Source organism: Phocoena sinus, chromosome 14 (genome assembly GCF_008692025.1).
Source record: "Phocoena sinus isolate mPhoSin1 chromosome 14, mPhoSin1.pri, whole genome shotgun sequence".
Lineage (NCBI taxonomy): Eukaryota > Metazoa > Chordata > Mammalia > Artiodactyla > Phocoenidae > Phocoena > Phocoena sinus.
The window spans coordinates 13,841,096-13,859,962 of record NC_045776.1 but is presented as its reverse complement, the minus strand read 5'-3'; the positions used below and the strand labels follow the sequence as shown (position 1 = coordinate 13,859,962).

Here is an 18,867-nt window from a genome sequence, read left to right as displayed (position 1 = left end):
CCGCATTGGCAGGCGGACTCCCAGCCACTGCGCCACCAGGGAAGCCCTTCATTTTATGAATGAGGAAATTAAAGCAGTAATAGTTTGTTGTTGTTTTGTGTTTGGGGATTTCTTTTGGGGGGGGCGGGGAGGGGTTTTGGACAGATAAAACAGCAATGCAGTCTTCCAAGTGCCCATAACTGAGAACTATCCTGTTTCACATGGCATGCACTCAGTTCTCTTATGGAATATGCCACAGAATGCTTATCCAAATAAAACGATGTGTGTAATCTCTGTTTTTGCAGATATTCCATTGACAGAAGCAGTGACCCTGGAAGGTTCTTCTATGTTGACATTACAACAGGTGCCCTAATGACTGCGAGACCCCTTGACCGAGAAGAGTTTTCTTGGCATAATATCACTGTCCTTGCTATGGAAATGAGTAAGTAAAACAAAAAAACTGCTCTCCATATAGTGACAAAATAGAAGCACTGGAGAAAGTGGAAGTTTCTAGAACTTGTTGAAACAAAAATTATCTTCTTTATGGAAAGGAATGGAAATCCTGGTTTACGCAAGTGAATGAATGTATTAATTGAAATACTTATTGAGGATCTTCTATATACCTAATCCTGTGCTACAGATAAAAACACACAAATAAAACATGCAAAAGCAGCACAAAAAATAGCATCCTTAAATCAAAGAGCTAGACCTCTATATGAAGAAAAGGGAAAACTCCTGAGAACTCTAGGAGGCCTTCAATCTTTAATAAGATTAGGAATGCACAAATAGTATAAAATATTATTACTGGATGAAAGGAAACATTTATAACATATCACCCTTATTACACACATACATATACACATACATGCATTTAAGAATTTCAGACATCTTACAACAAAAGACAGATTTATTAACATAAACTTAAAAATAAAATTGAAAACTAACAAAAACTAAATTAACATATTTATTATAATCTCAACACAAATTAGGTTATATACGACTACACTGCATATTTTTCATAACACCTAGTGATGAGAAAGATTAAGGGAAATGACAAATACTAACATATTGGCAAAAGTATGTACAGCCATTCATGAGAGCAGTTTGGTAACTAATCTTTGTATTAAGATCCCCCAATATATTCATACTTTTTCTCAAGAATTCTCCTTTAATAATTATCTTAAGGAAATAATCATAAATATTAACAAAGATTTATGTACCCAAATGTCCACTGCATTGTCATTTTAAAATAGGGGGGAATTACCTAAATGTCTAATAATAGTAGTTTGATTAAATAAATTATGGTACAGCCACACAGTAAAATGAGACTATCATGTTGATATTAATACCCATGCTTTCAAAGTATATTTCAATGATACAGGATAATCTTGCCCTAAAATATTAAAGCTCTAAATTCAACTTTTTTATTTTCTCTAATTTCAGTGCATGTGTGTGTATGTATATGTGTGTGTGTGTATTGGAGAGTTTGGACACATGTAATATAATACATAACGTATAAGGGAGCTCGCTGGTGGTAGGACTATGGATCACATTTATTCTTACGTTTTCCTGAATTTTTCATTATTCCTTGTATAAACAAGCAACACCAAGTTACAATTAAAAATATGTAAATATGGCAGCACTTTTGGTAACCAAGCAATAGAAATATTCAGGGGAAAAACACAGAATAGACATTCTTGAGAGAGAAGAAAAACAATGAACCAAAAGAACAGGGCATTCTGAGGTTTAATGCAATTATTTACTATGCATAATTTCTGTGTCTTATGATTTCTATTTTGTCTTCTTGGGATAGTGGCCAAAACAGAAAAAGGCAGGAGGGGCACTAGCGGGGCTGTGAAATTATCTTTGTGTGGTAACGCCAAGCAAAAGACAGACCAAAAGGACATATTTCCCCATAAGTGACTACGAGTAACTTCTCCTACCCCAGACAAAGATACAGATTTGGTGTGTCCTGTACTATCTCCCTTAGTCCATAGGTGGAAATAAATGTGCAGTGTTATCTGTAATCCCATGAATAACTTGAAACCTTCTGAAACAGTAATTCAAAGAACTGATTACAGGTTTTCCCACTATCCAAAAGTAAAGTGTTCCTATGAAACCTTTTGTAAGCCAAAATGTTGTAAAACGAAGAAGCAATTACATTAGGACACATCTTGCTAACGGATGAGCAAAAAAAAGCACAAATGCTCACAGACACAGTTCAAAGATATGGCAGCTGGATGCCGAGTATAGTTCCTGGGGAAAGAGCTTGTTGGTGCCACTCTCACAGCTCAGGGTGCGACCTGCCTTCAATTCTAGAATCTGAAGCATGAGCCAAGTGAGAGATTCAAAACCTCTTTTTAAGATTCATTTTGCGATCCCTGCTCCCCCCGACCCCGAGTCTCATCCCTCCCCTCAACCTCCTGATATCACACACACTCTCCAACACAAAACTCGTCCTGCCCATGCTTATGTTCTGGCCACACTCTTAATAGGCAACCCTTGCATCATTGTGTTGCTATTTCCATGTACTTTATCCATTCCTTTAAAAACCAGAATGAGGAGGTAAATACCTATTCCAACAAAGAGCTGCTTTCTTGCATTTCTGAACCCTCCTCACCTTTGGTATTTGTTTGTTTTGTGTGTGCTTTTAGACAATCCTTCCCAGGTTGGAAGCGTTCCTGTCACAATCAAAGTCTTAGATGTGAATGACAATGCTCCAAAGTTCCCCAGATTCTATGAAGCTTTTGTCTGTGAGAATGCCAAAGCAGGGCAGGTAAGGCAGCCTGTGAGGGGGCACCTTGGTTAACCCCCAACATGTGGAAACGACTGTTTCAGATAACCAGATTTGTCAACAAAGAAATGTAAGACTCCAGAAACTAAGTTTACAGAAGAGAGTCCCCAACTTCTGTATATCATGTTGCAAGTTTATTTGTTAAGACAACTATTTCGAGCCTCCATTACATTTTATAATCTAAACAAGGTTGTGAATCAAGGTGGCTTACTCACCTGTGAAGCCAGATAGTCACCCACCTTGTAACTGAACTGTATGGAACCAATTGCAGTAACATGTGCTCTGGGTCCTGGAAATGAGGGACCATGGAGATGAAGATCAGGAGAAAAAAGGAGAGTCTTTTTCTCATTTTAGCGGTCATCCTTGAAAGTGTTTGTAGTAAGGAAAGTTTAGTTTTTATATCTTCCTACCTCCCTTCCTTCTGGCAGCAAGTTTACAGACTGCCTGCCCTATTCTCAGAACATCGCGTTACCCAGAATTACCTAGGTAATTCTACTCTCCCCTCCCTCAATTAAAACATCCATTTTCTTAGTACCACTCATGTCATGTAAAGTTTTGAGAGGAAAGGCATCTGAAGGAACAAATTTCTACTTATTTGAAACAGCTTTAGTTTCATAATCTTCAGATATATTTGTGTATTTTTTTAAAGTCTTCTTTTAAACCTAAATGAATACTGGGTTGACTAAATCCCAAGTGGTGTAACTGAAAAACATCCAAACGGTGCTTGGAATGGCCACGTTATTAATGTATGTGTCAGGCTGCTGCCCACCCCGTGCCCAGCCTTCCATACCTCAGATCACAGGCAATCTCTCCTCTTCTGCTCCTGCTTTTGTAAGACTCTTCAGTCCTCCCTAATGTATTTCCCCCGAGCATATTTTGTGGTCCTGTGGATTCCGGTTTGGGGACGTTGGGTGCACATGGCAAGGAAAGACGCTTTGGTAATTCAGGCTTTACGACTGTAACACAGCTTTTGCTTCCACTTCTCTCACTCTCCTGCAACATCCCACTGCACAGACTCTCTATACAACCAAAACTTTTATTAGCTTCCTGAACTCACCAAAGATTGACTCAACACATCTTCACCATTCTACTCAAAGGAAAAGTGACTCCCTTGTTCCAGGGGGAAAAAAAATGTGTCCTGTAGTCCTTCTCATCTAAATTATCTCATCCATTGATTCTTGAAACCCAGTGCAATGGTCTATAGCATGCCTAAATTTTTTTTCAACAAGTCTAAGATAATTCTACTTCCATATCTATTGAATTTCTAATCTAGAAAGACCTGAAATATTATGCAGCTAATAAAGTTACAAAGAAGACTTTCCAGCATAAGAAATGATCCTGTGTTATTATAAGAAAGGAGGTATAGAAACTACATGTACATGCTTGAAGTTATGTAAAACTGTATCTGCATGTGAACAAAAATTGGGAGGCAGGATGCAAAAATAGCAATAGTTACTGTGCTAAGGCAGTTGAGATTTGAGTGAAGGGATTTGGGACTTTAATGATTTTTTTACTGTAACATGACAATTTACTATTATAGAAACACCATACATAATTTTTTGTTTTATATTATATAAGATTATCATTATGACAAACATAATACTTTATATTTTAATATGACAAGAAACTAATTTTTAATCTGTAATGTAAAGAGTAATAGTAGCACAATAAATTAAACCCCTCATTCCCCAAAGTGAAACATTTCTTTTCTTAACAGGCTTCAGAATAGAAGGACAGGCTTTTTTTATATATATAAATTTATTTATTTATTCATTTATTTATTTTTGGCTGCGTTCGGTCTTCATTGCTGTGTGTGGGCTTTCACTAGTTGCGGTGAGCGGGGGCTACTCTTCGTTGCGGTGCGCGGGCTTCTCATTGCAGAGGCTTCTCTTGTTGCGGAGCATGGGTTCTAGGCGCGTGGGCTTCACTAGTTATGGCACATGGGCTCAGTGGTTGTGGCTCGTGGGCTCTAGAGTGCCGGCTTGGTAGTTGTGGCGCATGGGCTTCGTTGCTCCGCAGCATGTGGGATCTTCCTGGACCAGGGCTCGAACCCGTGTCCCCTGCACTGGCAAGAGGATTGTTAACCACTGCACCACCAGGGAAGTCCAGAAGGACAGGTTAATAGCATGTTACCACCTCTCTTGTTTTTGCGGCACACAAGCACACCTCCCATTTCTACATTTATCTTCTAATTGTCTATTTATTATACAGTCCTTTGAAGCATGGTTTATCTGTGACTTCAAGTTCAGACTGTGAGCCACAAGTCTATCATAGTCTGTCATATTTGTCATCTTTAGCCCAAGATACGTAAACCCTACTCTTTGATTTTGGCTCTGGAACATGTTTTGAAGATTTTCAAAAGCACACAGCTCAGTAGGTATGTCTGGTTTATGAAGAATCAGGCCTCCTTGTGTTAGATTTGTCAGACACTGTCATTAGCTTTGTATCTGCCAAGTTGGGATGTGTGCTTTCCTCTTAGGGAGAAACGAAGCCCAGAAAGAAATCAGACGACGTCTTTGGTGCAGGCTGAGGGCGGCGTGACACCTTCTGAGCAGAATCTTGAATGGCAAGTAGGGCTGAGGATGAAATTGGACCTGCCAGGAGAGGGGAGGCCAGGAGAGCAGGCTCTGGTGCTCCCGACCTGTATCATCGCTCACCCATTCTTTAAAGCCCTGTAACCAACCCATCATATGCCTCAGGTCCCCACCTCACCAATATACATGTATACAGTTTCATAGGTCAGATGTTCTGAAATGACTTTCTGTTTCCCAAGTTATACATAATCACCTATTTATAACATTCATGAAGAAACATGTCATCACGTGTTTGGCACCATGCGCAAGACGGAATGTACAGGATGTGTCTCGGCAGGAATGGGGCAGTGGGGTGACCCTCGTGTATGAGCAGCATTGACGCCAGGCTGGACTGTGGGGCAGATTTATCTTCAGTGCTCTCCTGATCCCTCTCCTTTATTGCAACTCCATCCCCCCGACCTTTAGATTCAACAGAGCCCCGCTGCCAGCTGGGTTCACCAGGAGGCATAAATGAGATGGAGTTCTGGTCTAAGATGTTTATTAAGGCATGCCCTTGGGGCCAATGCCCTTGGAAGGGAAGAACTTCTGCAAGACTGGGCAAAAGGAGAAGTCCAGCTGCAGTGCAGACCCACTAACAGCCCTGGATGACTTCAAAAAGTTCTAGGACTAGGGTTCTCCTGAGTTGAAATGGGATGGCCAGGCTTTATACTATCGCATCAGTCACAGGATATGGATTGTCCTGGAAGAATGTGGTGACTGTGGGTAGGTGGCTCTCAGCAACTGAGGCAACCGCCAAAGAGACTGACAGGTGAAGGTATAAAGTCCTTCACTGAAGGGGGTCTGAGCAACACCATGTTTACCAGCAGGCCCCTCGCTGGAAGCTTTCCCCTCTGTTATTTAATCTTCCGCATACTGTGAGGGTAGCATTACCTCCTTAATTTACAGATGAAGAAAGAAAGACCAAGCAAGCCCACCTCAGCCCTCCAGCTGACCCTGAATGTTCCATTTTCCACCCTGTTAATAGCCAGCTTTTGACAGCAGGAGTGTGGTGTCTACAGGGCCAGGCCTGAGAGGGGTGGGGGGAGTCTGTGCCGTTGGTTGGCGAGAGAGCAAACACACAGGAAGGAGACCACCCCTTCGACACCTGTTCTATATCCCCCCAGTCTGCCTGCCAGTGTTTCAACTGTGTTATTTCTCACTGCTTTCTTTAGGAACTTTTCCATCCTGATCTTCATAACCTTCATGGTAACTTATGACTTTGAAAAACACATGGAAAAGGCAAAATTTTGGCCAAAGAGCTCAAGAGGAAGCCACTCTACCTCTTCCTCTCCTCAGCCCCAAGCCTTGCTTCTGATTCCAGTCTGTTCTATAAAGCCCACCCTGGGGGTCTTGTGCTCTACACTTTGTCTAGCTCCCCTTCCTGCCAACAAAGAGTGACTGCTCTGCGACCCATCCCCTCACATCTGTTTTCCATTAAGCTGACACAATCAATGTAGTGCCTGCTTACTTCCCACTAGGTACTGGTCATTTTTAAATAGAGGCCTCTCAAACACAGCAATCTGACCATGAAATATTAACCCAAATGTGAGGCTAAGAAGGTGAGGCGAGGGGACAAAAAAACTGGGAAACAGGCAGGACCTTGTGGCATCCCAGAATTATTTCACTCAAAGTCTTCTGTTTCAACTGCCTAAAAGGGGCCAGACCTGGGGTGAGAATAGTGTGTTATGTCGATGTCTTAACATCTGAGGCATTTAGGTATCATCTACCGTGTGCCTGTTAACACACTCAGGCCCAACAATAAACCAAAATTCAATTCTGCACTGTGTGATGGCACAGAGACTGCCGAGGGAAGTTTCAGGATGTCCTCATTAGGTAAAACAATCTACTACTGGATTTCAGGGTTTGGGATCCCCCCTGCCCTTGAAGCTTTTCTTTTGACTCTGACTCACCTGATTTCATGTCCCTCCCTCAGCTGATCCAGACAGTGAGCGCAGTGGACCAAGATGACCCACGCAATGGCCAGCACTTCTACTACAGCTTGGCTCCTGAGGCTGCTAACAACCCCAACTTCACCGTAAGGGACAACCAAGGTAATCAGCTGGCTACCGATGCTTTTCTACAGCGTGGGCTGGAAACTCTGGGTTACTATACCATGCAAACAGTGTCAGAGGTCACCTGCTCTTTAATAGCACGAAAGACATTAATGTTAATTTGTATGGTCTTTTAAAGTTTTGTTTCAGAACATCAAAGACAAAGAACGTCCTCTGCTGATTCTGAAACTTTTACTCAGTCAGTCAGTTCACTCAAACATTTGAGCACAGGCTCTGGGCCAGACACTGTGTGAGGCACACAGGCTTCCTTCATCCCCACAGAGAGCAGCCATGTTTGTATGTTCTTTAACTACAGGAAGAATCTGAGAAAGCTGATAGAAAGAGGCCCAAGGAGAAAATCCTGATTGAACACTTCTAAGCACGGATCAAAGGGGGAAACAGTGAAAGCTCCCAGAACAAAAGGGAGACAAAGGCTAAGTAACTTTTGAGTTACTTAAGAGCAAAGGACAAATACAGGAACACAACCAGTACTTCTGGCACTGAAACCACTTTATTATTTTGGAATGATTCAGAAAGAAGAGTCAGGTGGGGTTCCCTATTCCAGAAAGTGCTTCCCTCTACATCTTTGCTAGAATGGAATTATAGACCCCTCTATTCCAAAAAGCATTCAGACCAGCTAAGGAGTTCACAGACCTAGCATACTCTTCATTGGGCACAGATGGGGAAAGGAGGGGCTTCTGTACTCTGGCCAGAAGATTTTCAGAGAAAGGTCAGAGCAGGTGAAAAAATAATTTAAATCTGTCAAGTGAACCCCTTATGTTGCTAACTCTGCTACCAACTAGCTGTCTGACCTTGGAGAGGGAGGGCATCACTTCTCTGGGCTGTGGTGGCCTCATTTTTATTCCAATTCTAAAGTTCTGTCACTTCAGAACAATCTAAACAAAGGGTAACAAAAAGTCATGATTTAGGCATACCTAGTCTTAGTCCAAAAATCAATTGTTTGGGACTTAAAGTATTAAATCCACCCCACACGATATTCTGCTATTAAAACTAGAGAATATCAAACCTGTTTTCTTCTAAATGGAAAGCATTTAGTCATCTGTTTAATCATCTACATCAAATCACTATGATAATTCTGAAAGGAAGAGTAATATAAATTATAACAACAGAAGTGCTACAATTAAATATCCTGATATTTTTTACTGGGTCAAATTTTGAATTATTCATTTATCTGCTTCACTTGGAAACCCTTCCTGCAAAACGTTGTTTCAGACCCTTCAGGATAGGTTTTTTTTTTTTGGCCGTGCCACAAGGCTTGCAGGATCTTAGTTCCCAGACCAGGGATCAAACCCAGGGCCCCTGCCCCTGCAGTGGAAGCATGGAGTCCTAACCATTGGACCACCAAGGAATTCCCTAGGATAGGTTTCATAGTAGAAATCCTGGGGAAAAAAATAATACATTATACTGTTTCTTCAAATTTTCAGCCAAGTGTCACTCTATTCCTCCACTCTGATATTTGTCTGAACCAATACAGTAACAATACACAGCAAAATGCTGCAAATTTCTTTTTTTTTTTTTTTTTTTTTTGCAAATTTCTTAACAATGACTTTGGGCACCAATTCATGGGGCCAATACCTTAAAAATATGGGCCCCTGGAACCTGATGACTATAAAAAGAAATGGCTCATCTCTTGGAAGGTTTTTTTCAAAACGGAAGTTGGAACATCTTCAATAGAAAGAACGAACTCTTAATCTCATGACAATTTATCCCTCGAGTATCCTTTACTGAGGCTCATTAAAAAACTGACCAGGGGCTTCCCTGGTGGCGCAGTGGTTGAGAGTCCGCCTGCCGATGCAGGGGACACGGGTTCATGCCCCAGTCCGGAAAGATCCCACATGCCGCGGAGCGGCTGGGCCTGTGAGCCATGGCTGCTGAGCCTGCGCGTCTGGAGCCTGTGCTCCACAATGGGAGAGGCCACAACAGTGAGAGGCCCGTGTACAGGTAAAAAAAAAACTGACCGGGCTTCCCCGGTGGCGCAGTGGTTGAGAGTCCGCCTGCCGACGCAGGGGACACAGGTTCGTGCCCCGGTCCAGGAAGATGCCACATTCCACGGAGCGGCTGGGCCCAGTGAGCCATGGCTGCTGAGCCTGCGCGTCCGGAGCCTGTGCTCCGCAACGGGAGAGGCCACAACAGTGAGAGGCCCGTGTACCGGTAAAAAAAAAAAAAAAAAAACCTGACCAACATCTGATGTGGTGGATCTACTGTCAAGCCCTCCAACTCCCGTGCCCAAAACATGATATTCATTTATGAACACAACAGTGCACTATTTCAAGTAAAGCCTTTCTTAATCCCCAAAGCATTGTGAAAAGGATTGTCCATATACTTCACAGTTTCACACGCATTTTCCCATACTTCGCTTTATTTGATATTTATAATAATCCTTTAAGGTCTTAAGAAAGTTACTAATGCCTCTGATGATTCTCATTGTCTCATCTGATAGATAAGGAAAGAAAGTAAATGGCCCATGGAATAGAGAGTAAGTATTAAAATTGGGACTGAAAGTTGAGACCTCCTGTTTTAGCCACACACACACACACACACACACACACACACACACACACACACAAAATTTTTGTGTCACCCTGGATACTATATCCAAATGGGTTATTCAAGCTCCAGTTATAATATTCAACAGAATTTTGCAAGTGGCTACATTTTGCAGCTCCTTTGTAGGACTAGTCTCAGCAATGTGATGCTCTGATCTTTTTTTCTTAATCTTAAATAATTCTGAGATCAAGAAATCTATGATGCATAGTAGGCATAATGTAATACTTATATGAAATTCAGCTCTTCTCCGGCTTTCTCAAAGTCTGATGAACTGCCCTTGATTAAAATGAAAAATAAAAAAGATTTCTGTTCGAGAAAAACTTTACTTCTGACAAAAACAAAATGAAACTGAAACTGTGAAGCAAAATTACTAGTACTTAGCTATTAAATCTGGAAAACAGCAAAGAAGATGGATTGTGTGGTAGGTGGAAATATGAATATAATCTTCAGGTTGGTAACCAACTGCTATCTTTCTCCACTGAGAAGGAAGTAAGAGGGAAAAGGCCTGTACCAAAGCAGGAAGAGATTTCAATTAGCTGAATAATTTTCAACATTAATGTTACAAAACTAAGTAAGCGGTTACACAGCACAATGGAAGGAGTGTGTATTTGGAGTCAAGAGACCAGAGTTCAAATCCCAGCTCTTCTACTAAATTAGTGACTTTGAACCAATTACATAATCTCTCTAGGCCTTAACTCTCACTGTAAAAGGGTGAGATTATCACTATCTCACCAAATGGTGGTAAAGATTAAATGAGATACTGCATGTAAAGTCTAAATACCTTGCACATAAGCACTCAAAAAACAACTGCTCTCATGATAAAACAGGGGGAGGAGGAGGTGGAAAAGTTAATTAAGGAATTATGTATTAGTCAGAATAGGCTAGGTTAGGCTGCAGGAAAAAACAACACCAAAATCTCAGTGGCTTAACGCAACTAAAGTTAATTTCTTGCTCACATAAAGCTGACTGTGGGTCTGGCGACCAAGGACAGCTGTCCAGGTGTAGGCTGCCTGGCTCTCCATCTCTAATGTTCTTTCATATATTACAACAAGGCAAGAGAGCACAAGAATAACATACCAGCTATTATTGATACATGCTGCTGTCCGGAATTGACACGAATCAGTTTTGCTCATTTCCATCATCTAAAGCAAATGATACAGACATGCCCAAATTCAAGAGGGTAGAAAAGTATAGTCCTTTATTATGTCCAGAAATATTGATATTGGTCTGAATAATGTTTACTTTGGCTAGACTCTCAGAATTTTTTGTGAAGTTCTAGACTCTTCCCTGTGAAATGTGAAACACATCCAGAGGACCTTCCATACTGATGACGTTAGCTTTGTCACTGATTATACGTCCTACCACATCTCTCAAACTTTCACTCTGCTGAAAAAGATACCAGCTTTCCAGAAAATATATCTGATTTATAAGTCAAACCCACTCAAGAAAACTTGAGAACATAGATTTAAAAAGATCCCAAAACATTACACTAGGCAAATATAAATACAGACACACACACACACACACATCAGCTTTGTGGAAACATACCAAACAATTTTGCTAATCCCCTTTAAAACTGGGGGAAAAAACGAGTATTGAATGTTCACCAAATTCATATTAATTGCTTAAACTTAGACCACCAATTAGCAGGAAACAGCAGGGTGTGTCATGATTAGGGGATTTCAAATAAGCTTCTGCTAAACGAGCAGGTTCATCAGAAAGCACAGGAGTTGGTGACTGCATTTCAGAGGCATAAAAGAAAATAGCAGAAGACTTGAACTCCAGCCAAAGTGGCAAAAATAAGCAATGTGCCACAGCCGCGTGGGCTCCTCAGCATTCTTTTCCCGGGGGCACAAAGCAGCACAGGGCCTTGGAAAGCTGCTGAGCCAGAACAAACAGGGACCACAAGTCGCCAGTGACTGTTCATTTCTGTCAAGTTTCCCCAGGGACATTTCAGTTAGATCTGAAGTCTGACAGTTTGCCCTGGACACTTTGTCACAAAGGGTAAGACAGACTATTAAAAAAGGCCTCAGGGTTTTCCCTAGAAGCAAGCAAAAATCTTGGTTTCTGAATCCAACTGCTGATCCCAAAAAACCCAACGGTGGCTGTAGCTAACCGCCTCCAGGTCATGCTGTCCCTTCTCTCTCCTTCCCCACCCAGTTCCTGCCCCCTTGCTTTCCTCAATCCAAAAAATTAATTCTCTTGCCGGTTCTTTCATTTTCCTCTTCTCTCTCATTTTTTGATCCCGGAACCCCTGTCTTCTTCAGATAACACTGCCCGGATTCTAACTAGGAGGTCTGGCTTCCGGCAGCAGGAGCAGAGTGTCTTTTACCTGCCCGTCCTGATATCGGACAATGGGCAGCCGGTGCTGAGCAGCACGGGCACGCTGACTATCCAGGTGTGCAGCTGTGACGACAACAGCCACGTCCTGTCCTGCAGCCCCGAGGCCTACATGCTCCCAGTCAGACTGAGCCGCGGCGCCCTCATTGCCATCCTGGCCTGCATCTTTGTCCTCTTAGGTGAGTAAGTGGCTCCTCTCCATTCTGTGGGGTCCTGCAAGTGCTTACTTAGATGCCATTCCGTTATCACACTGACACAGCTGGCCAGAACTGGTTTTCCACACCGTGCTTATTGAAAAGGTGGGAGAGTAAAGCTGGGAAAAAGTAAAGAACTTGGAGACAGTCCCCTCCTTCAAGGAACTCATGGCCTCTGTGGCCAAATGAAAGCACATATATCAACCATCTACTGTAGGCCAGGCTGCCTTTCTAGGTGCTGGGATTAATAAGACAGAAATGCCCCAGCCTTCACAGAGCTTAATTCAAAATAAAGCAAGTTCATTTTGACATCATAGAACCTATATAATAATTTTGGACAGGCTATGATGATCACCTCTTCTAACCCCCTCATTTCAGATAAGTAGTAGCTAAATCACAAAGAGGTAGTGACGGGCCCAAGGCCAAATCTTAGTTGCAGAGCCAGGGCTGAAACACAGGCAGGCCCCGCATTGCACATCCCTGTATCTGAGCAGTACGGCCTTTCCCCCAAATGTTCGTCCCCAGATTCAGGATGTGGTAAGTGTTACAGAGAAGGGAAGAGGGACAGGGAGTCCTGAGAGGACAGGAGACAGGGGCGGGTGCCAGTTTAACTAGGGTGGTCAGGGAGGACCTCACTGATAAGACGACCTCTGAGCAGAGATCTGAAAAGTGCAGAGTGAACCACATGGATATCTGGGAGGGTAAGCTGTTTGGGGGCGTTAGCACCCCCCCTCCCTGGGTACCGTGGCCTCTAACCAGGGTCAGTTTGCCTCTACTTGTGAAATAAAGATGTGATGACAGGCCAGTGGGAGAGCACTACTGGGATAGGGGATCCTTTCCTCTTCATCTAAAGTCATACTGCAAAGCAGCTCCCAACTCCCTTGTACTAAGGCCATTCATGCTATTATCCTCAAAATCCACACTCAAAACAAACAGTAAAACATCTAAACCAATTCCTGAAACCAAAAAACTATCTGTACATATCTGCCAACTCTTCTGACTGAAATAATTCACAGCATACTTATTTTGCTTAGAGAAAAGCAGACTTAGTAGATAGTAATATTATTCAATATGGAAGAAATCCTAGTAAGGGAAAAAAGTAAAGATTTGAGGATTAAAATTAGAATTTAAGCCCTGATCCCAGGTTTACCTCCAAACCAAGAGACTGAGTCAGACCAAAGAAAGAAGGTCTAACTAAAATGTCAGTTGCTTGATTGAATTTCTAGTAGGTCTGTGGAATATGCTTCATGTAGTTCAGTGCTACATGAAGGGAAAAACAGTATAAAGAAGTAACCTTTCAAAGTCCTTGGATCCCTGGATCAGAGAGGATTGTTACGGCTTCTGGTCCCTTTCTGTACTGACAAATAAAACCCTCTTGCAATTCCCTGAGTATCCATAAGGTGGCACTGGGAGTCCTTGAGTGCATAACAGGACACCCTCAAAGAGGCCTTTGAAGAAACTTGTTCCTAGGAGAAACTTCCAGTCTGGCTGTCCTTACTTCTATCTTTGGAAATGTCTACATTATGAGTTCACCCTAGCCCACAAACAGTAGAAGGAGCCACCACTTCAGGGGGACTGATTTAAAGAGGCTGGCACAAAGAGGCTCTCAAGTTAGAAGCGGTGTGCAAGGGGCGATTTATTTTGTGCCTCCTAAACCCATTATGTCTTGCCTTTGGAATTGCGCAGAATAAACAGTTTTCAGCACCTAAACCGAGCAAAGCTGTCATAAAATCCTCAGAGTTTTAGGCACTTTCACTTCTAACAGTGTACATCCCACATTAAATATAATTCATAAAACTGAGTAAGACTGAACTGCAGTTGATTTGTCAAAGAAATACTACATTTTGTGGATAATTATATTAACATATTAATTTTGACTATGGATTTTTTTCCATGTTTCAAATATGTATCTAGTTCCTAGAAAATCTCATAGGCCCTATGCACTGTGCCTATAGATACTAAAGAATAAACATCCCTAGAACTGATTCTCTTCTGTCAGGGAAGCCCTTCAGCTGAATAGGATCATTTTTCCCAAAATTTGATTTTCAGGGGGTTATATAATACTTGATATTTAAATAAGATTACCTAAAAATAAGATACATAGCAATCTTCATTTTTTTCAGAGTTCTATAAACTGCCTAATTCTATATCATCAGAATTCTTTCCAGTACAAACTCAAAAACTTTTCTAATATTGCTTCCCAGCATTTTCTGAAATACCACACCTAGCACTCCAGTGTCACCTGTGTGGAGGTTTTCTCAGGTCCCCAGGAAGAATAAACTGGCCCTACTTCTGTATTCTCTGCAAAACTCTTGCAGCTCTATGATAGTCCTATCACCACCTGTTTGATATTAATCATTAATGTCTATTATCTCCTTCGATTGCATGCTTGTAAAAACAGAAATCATGTCATATTCTACTTTGTTTCCGTTTTGCTTCAGATAATGTCTAAAAAATGTTTGAGTTTAGTAACTCCTTACTGAATCCCACAAACACAGCAAGTTCACTCAGAATCCCATTTCTCCACCCTGCATCCATCCAAATCACACCCCAACCTCCAATGCCCAGTTCAAGCCCCAACTTCATCAAAGCCCTATTAGTCCACTTCTCTGAAATCCCATAGTCCTCTAGCCTATGAGTTACATTTTTGCACAGAGATAAAATACAAGAGTATATAACTGTTTCCTGTGTGTGCATTTTGTCACCCGAGCTATTCAGGAAAATATCATGTATTAACATCATTCACTGCAATTTACAAAAAGCACATTCCACATTCAAGTTTAAAAAACCATTACTGTTAAAAAAAAAAAAAAAAACCATTACTGTTATTTTTTTAAGTTAGTCCATAATCTTACTGGGCATATGACTGTACTCCATTCCCCCCCACCCACCCCTTGGATAAACTGGGCTCTTATTTTGCAGTGTTGTCTAGCTGTCACCGTTCACCAGCTGTAACAAAGCATGCTAGAAAAAAAAAAAAGTTCTACAGCCAAAATCTCAACACACTTCCTGGAAAACATTTTTACTCACAGAGATAAATGGTTCAATGGGATTACCTCCATCTCTCCTTTAAACCCCAATGAACACATCCTGGGGGGAAAAAAAAAAAAAAAAAAACGTTGGGATAAACTTTCATCCAAACCTGCAAGGGCACATCTAACAGTGTGGTGTGTCTTTGATAACATGATGAATATATATAAAATGTCACTGTTCATTCCCTCTCTTCCATGAACATCCTTAGATCTAGAAAGTCACAACCTCCTCTCTAATGGAAGGTTTTTCTGAGGAATCTGAGTTAACTGGACAAAGATGGTCATTTATGCTCTCTTATTTTTTGGAGAAAACATAGAAAGACTAAGACTTTGGCTCATATTTAACACATGTGTCTATACTCATTTAATTAATATATGATCACAATTGACCCTTGAACAATGGTGGGGTGGGGTTAGGGGCTTAGACCTGCCCTGAAGTTGTGAATAACTTATAGTCGGCCCTCAGTATCCATGGTTCAGCATTTGCAGCAACCAACTGCAGTAGTCCTGCAGTGTGTATTTATTTTTAAAAATCCACAGCTAAGTGGACCCCAGTAATTCAAACCCATGTTGTTCCAGGGTCCACTGTATATTTACAAACTAGGATCCTATTGAGAGGCTAATGTAAAAAAGCATGATTCCACCTATACAGTAAGGTTTTCACATTATAATGGAGAAACACGTATTCGTCCTTACGCAGTCAGAAAACATGATCTGATCCTTAGCATATACTCCACAGGGCCACAGGGCTTCATGCTCTGTTAATTAGATGTTACACTGGGTGGCTCGGTGTACAAACGCACACACATTTCAAAGCGATAAGGTGTGTGCAGAGCCTCTACATGCAACTTCTACTTAAACCACATGGAATCATGTCACGTAGCGTTCACTCGCCCACAGACTCTCCAACAGTGCAGGAAGAGTGAGAACAGGGTAGACCCTGTGAGGTCACATATCCAAACACTGCCCCTGCTCTCCCCTCCCAGACAGCCCTTCCCCTACCTGTGTTACTCAAGAGCTCTGGTCTCGGCCCACACGGCCGGGGCTCTTCCGCCAACACCCGGTCCTCTGTGTTTCCGGCAGTGCTGGTGCTGCTCATCCTGTCCATGCGGAGGCACCGGAAGCAGCCATACATCATCGACGACGAGGAGAACATCCACGAGAACATCGTGCGCTACGACGACGAGGGCGGTGGCGAGGAGGACACCGAGGCCTTCGACATCGCAGCCATGTGGAACCCACGGGAGGCGCAGGCGGGCGGCGCCTCCAAGACGCGGCAGGACATGCTGCCCGAGATCGAGAGCCTCTCCCGCTACGTGCCTCAGACGTGCGCCGTCAACAGCACCGTCCACAGCTACGTCCTGGCCAAACTCTACGAGGCCGACATGGACCTGTGGGCCGCGCCCTTCGACTCCCTGCAAACGTACATGTTCGAGGGGGACGGCTCGGTCGCCGGGTCTCTAAGCTCCCTGCAGTCGGCCACTTCAGACTCGGAGCAGAGCTTCGACTTCCTGACGGACTGGGGACCCCGCTTCCGGAAGCTGGCGGAGCTCTACGGGGCGTCGGAGGGGCCCGCGCCCCTGTGGTGACGGAAGCCGGGAGGCCGGCGCGCGGCCAAACCCGGCCGTTCTGGGGCCGAGGCTTCGCGGAAGAGGCGCCGCCAACCGCAAGAGCAAGACTGCTGGAGAGTGAGTTTGCCGGGGGGAGCGGGCGAGCGGAGCTCTCTCTGAATCAGCTTTACTTGGTTAGATTAAGTTACATAATCAAAAGGAAACACAGGAAGAGGGGGGCAGAATCTCCAATGACCTTTTCTTCTTTTTTAGTTTTTGTGATATTGTATTCAAAGGCGTGGAGTCCAAGGTTAAGTATGGCGGGCTTGACTTTTCTCCGCCTTTCACTTGGTCATTTTGCCACCTCAGATAGGCTGTGCTTTTCATTGCAGAGGTGGCAGTTGAAAGCAAATAGAAAGTTCTACTCTCCTATCCGTTTTTTGTTTTTATTTTTAATAATGTTTTTTTCTCCATTTAAAAGTTTTGCTGGCTCATCACATTGCACAAACCAACCCCCATAAAAGAACACTGAAAAATTATTCCTTGGTGAAATTAACCTACTTGTTCTGGGATGGATGGAATTTCTTTTAATACTTTTAAGACAAGGTTAAGGCCTAATTGACCTTGCATGGGGGGTGGGGCAGGGGGGTGGGAGAAGGAAGAGGCATTGACTTTAAGCTCAAGTTTAATGGCTGAACCAAGAGTTGTTGGCATTACAACAAATCCACCTCCATGGAGTAAGAGTGCTCTTGTTCTCTCAGCTCTTTAACTGTGCCCCTGCAAAATTATTCAGAAGGAAACCAGAAAATCTGCCTCTTTTGCACTGTAGATGTCTCTTCCATGTGCCAAATGTGAAGATTAGATTCTACAAATGAAAGCCAAAAAAAAGAAGTATCTGATAAAAGCATGGGTTAGAGGGCTTTCCTAATCTGTGTGAGGTCAATTCAAGGGATGTTTACATACTGTAGATAACCTACTTGAACACAAATCAGTATTATAGAGAATGGATGTAAGAAAATTACATGTATAAGTTTTGTATATTTGTTAATAATTTTGGTAATAAATATGATGTACTGCATCTCAGTACCTTAGCATCTCTTTTAATAAAAGTTAAATAGAAGGGAAAGTCTATTGCACATGTGTTTAATTGCTGAGCAGGTAAGGTTTTGTGATCCTGACCTAGTCTCAGGTTCTTGGGGCTGGGGCTCATTGATAAAACAAAGACAACAGCACAGAAGTATGAGGCTGTGCATTCTATTTCGGTCACTGATCAGATGAATGTATGGTTTAAACTGTAAAGCTGTAAAGCTTTTCATGAATATTTTTCATTTCCCCATCCCTTAAAAGAGCAAAGGATGGTTTGATAACACCAGCAATACAATAGTGAGTTTAGCCCATATTTTTTTTGTTTTGTGAGAGTGTGTTGCACACAGCCACCAATGAAGCAGGCCACTGTGCTACTTCCATCTCTGTTCTGTTGGCAAATCAAATATGTACCAAAAATATGTACAAATATGTACATCTTGTCAATACTGGATGAGCTCACAGAACACTGGGGCCATATTTTATTCATGTTTCATTTCCCCACAGTAGCTAAGAGTGGGTACTTAATAAGTGCTTAATGGGTACATGATGGAAGGGATCTCTTTCTTTGACGTCGTATTATTAAAGGATATTTTACACAGTTATCCTCACCATTGGGAACAAATTGTGAACAAAATAGTTTTCTGAGTGTCTCAGTTAAAGGTTCTCAAATTTTAATGTGTGTCAGAATCACTTGGAACAG

General features: G+C 42.3%; 1 protein-coding gene across 1 annotated transcript in view; it reads left to right on the top strand.

The window, feature by feature from the left end:
* Nucleotides 1–18,207, top strand: part of CDH20 (cadherin 20) — a 208,925-nt gene extending 190,718 nt beyond the window's left edge. Inside the window, exons 8-12 of the mRNA XM_032602714.1 lie at nt 285–421; nt 2,634–2,755; nt 7,280–7,397; nt 12,233–12,484; nt 16,615–18,207. Coding sequence (XP_032458605.1) covers nt 285–421; nt 2,634–2,755; nt 7,280–7,397; nt 12,233–12,484; nt 16,615–17,120 — 1,135 coding nt within the window. The 3' untranslated portion in view covers nt 17,121–18,207. The remainder of the gene's footprint in view (nt 1–284; nt 422–2,633; nt 2,756–7,279; nt 7,398–12,232; nt 12,485–16,614) is intronic.
* Nucleotides 18,208–18,867: the final 660 nt, after the last annotated feature.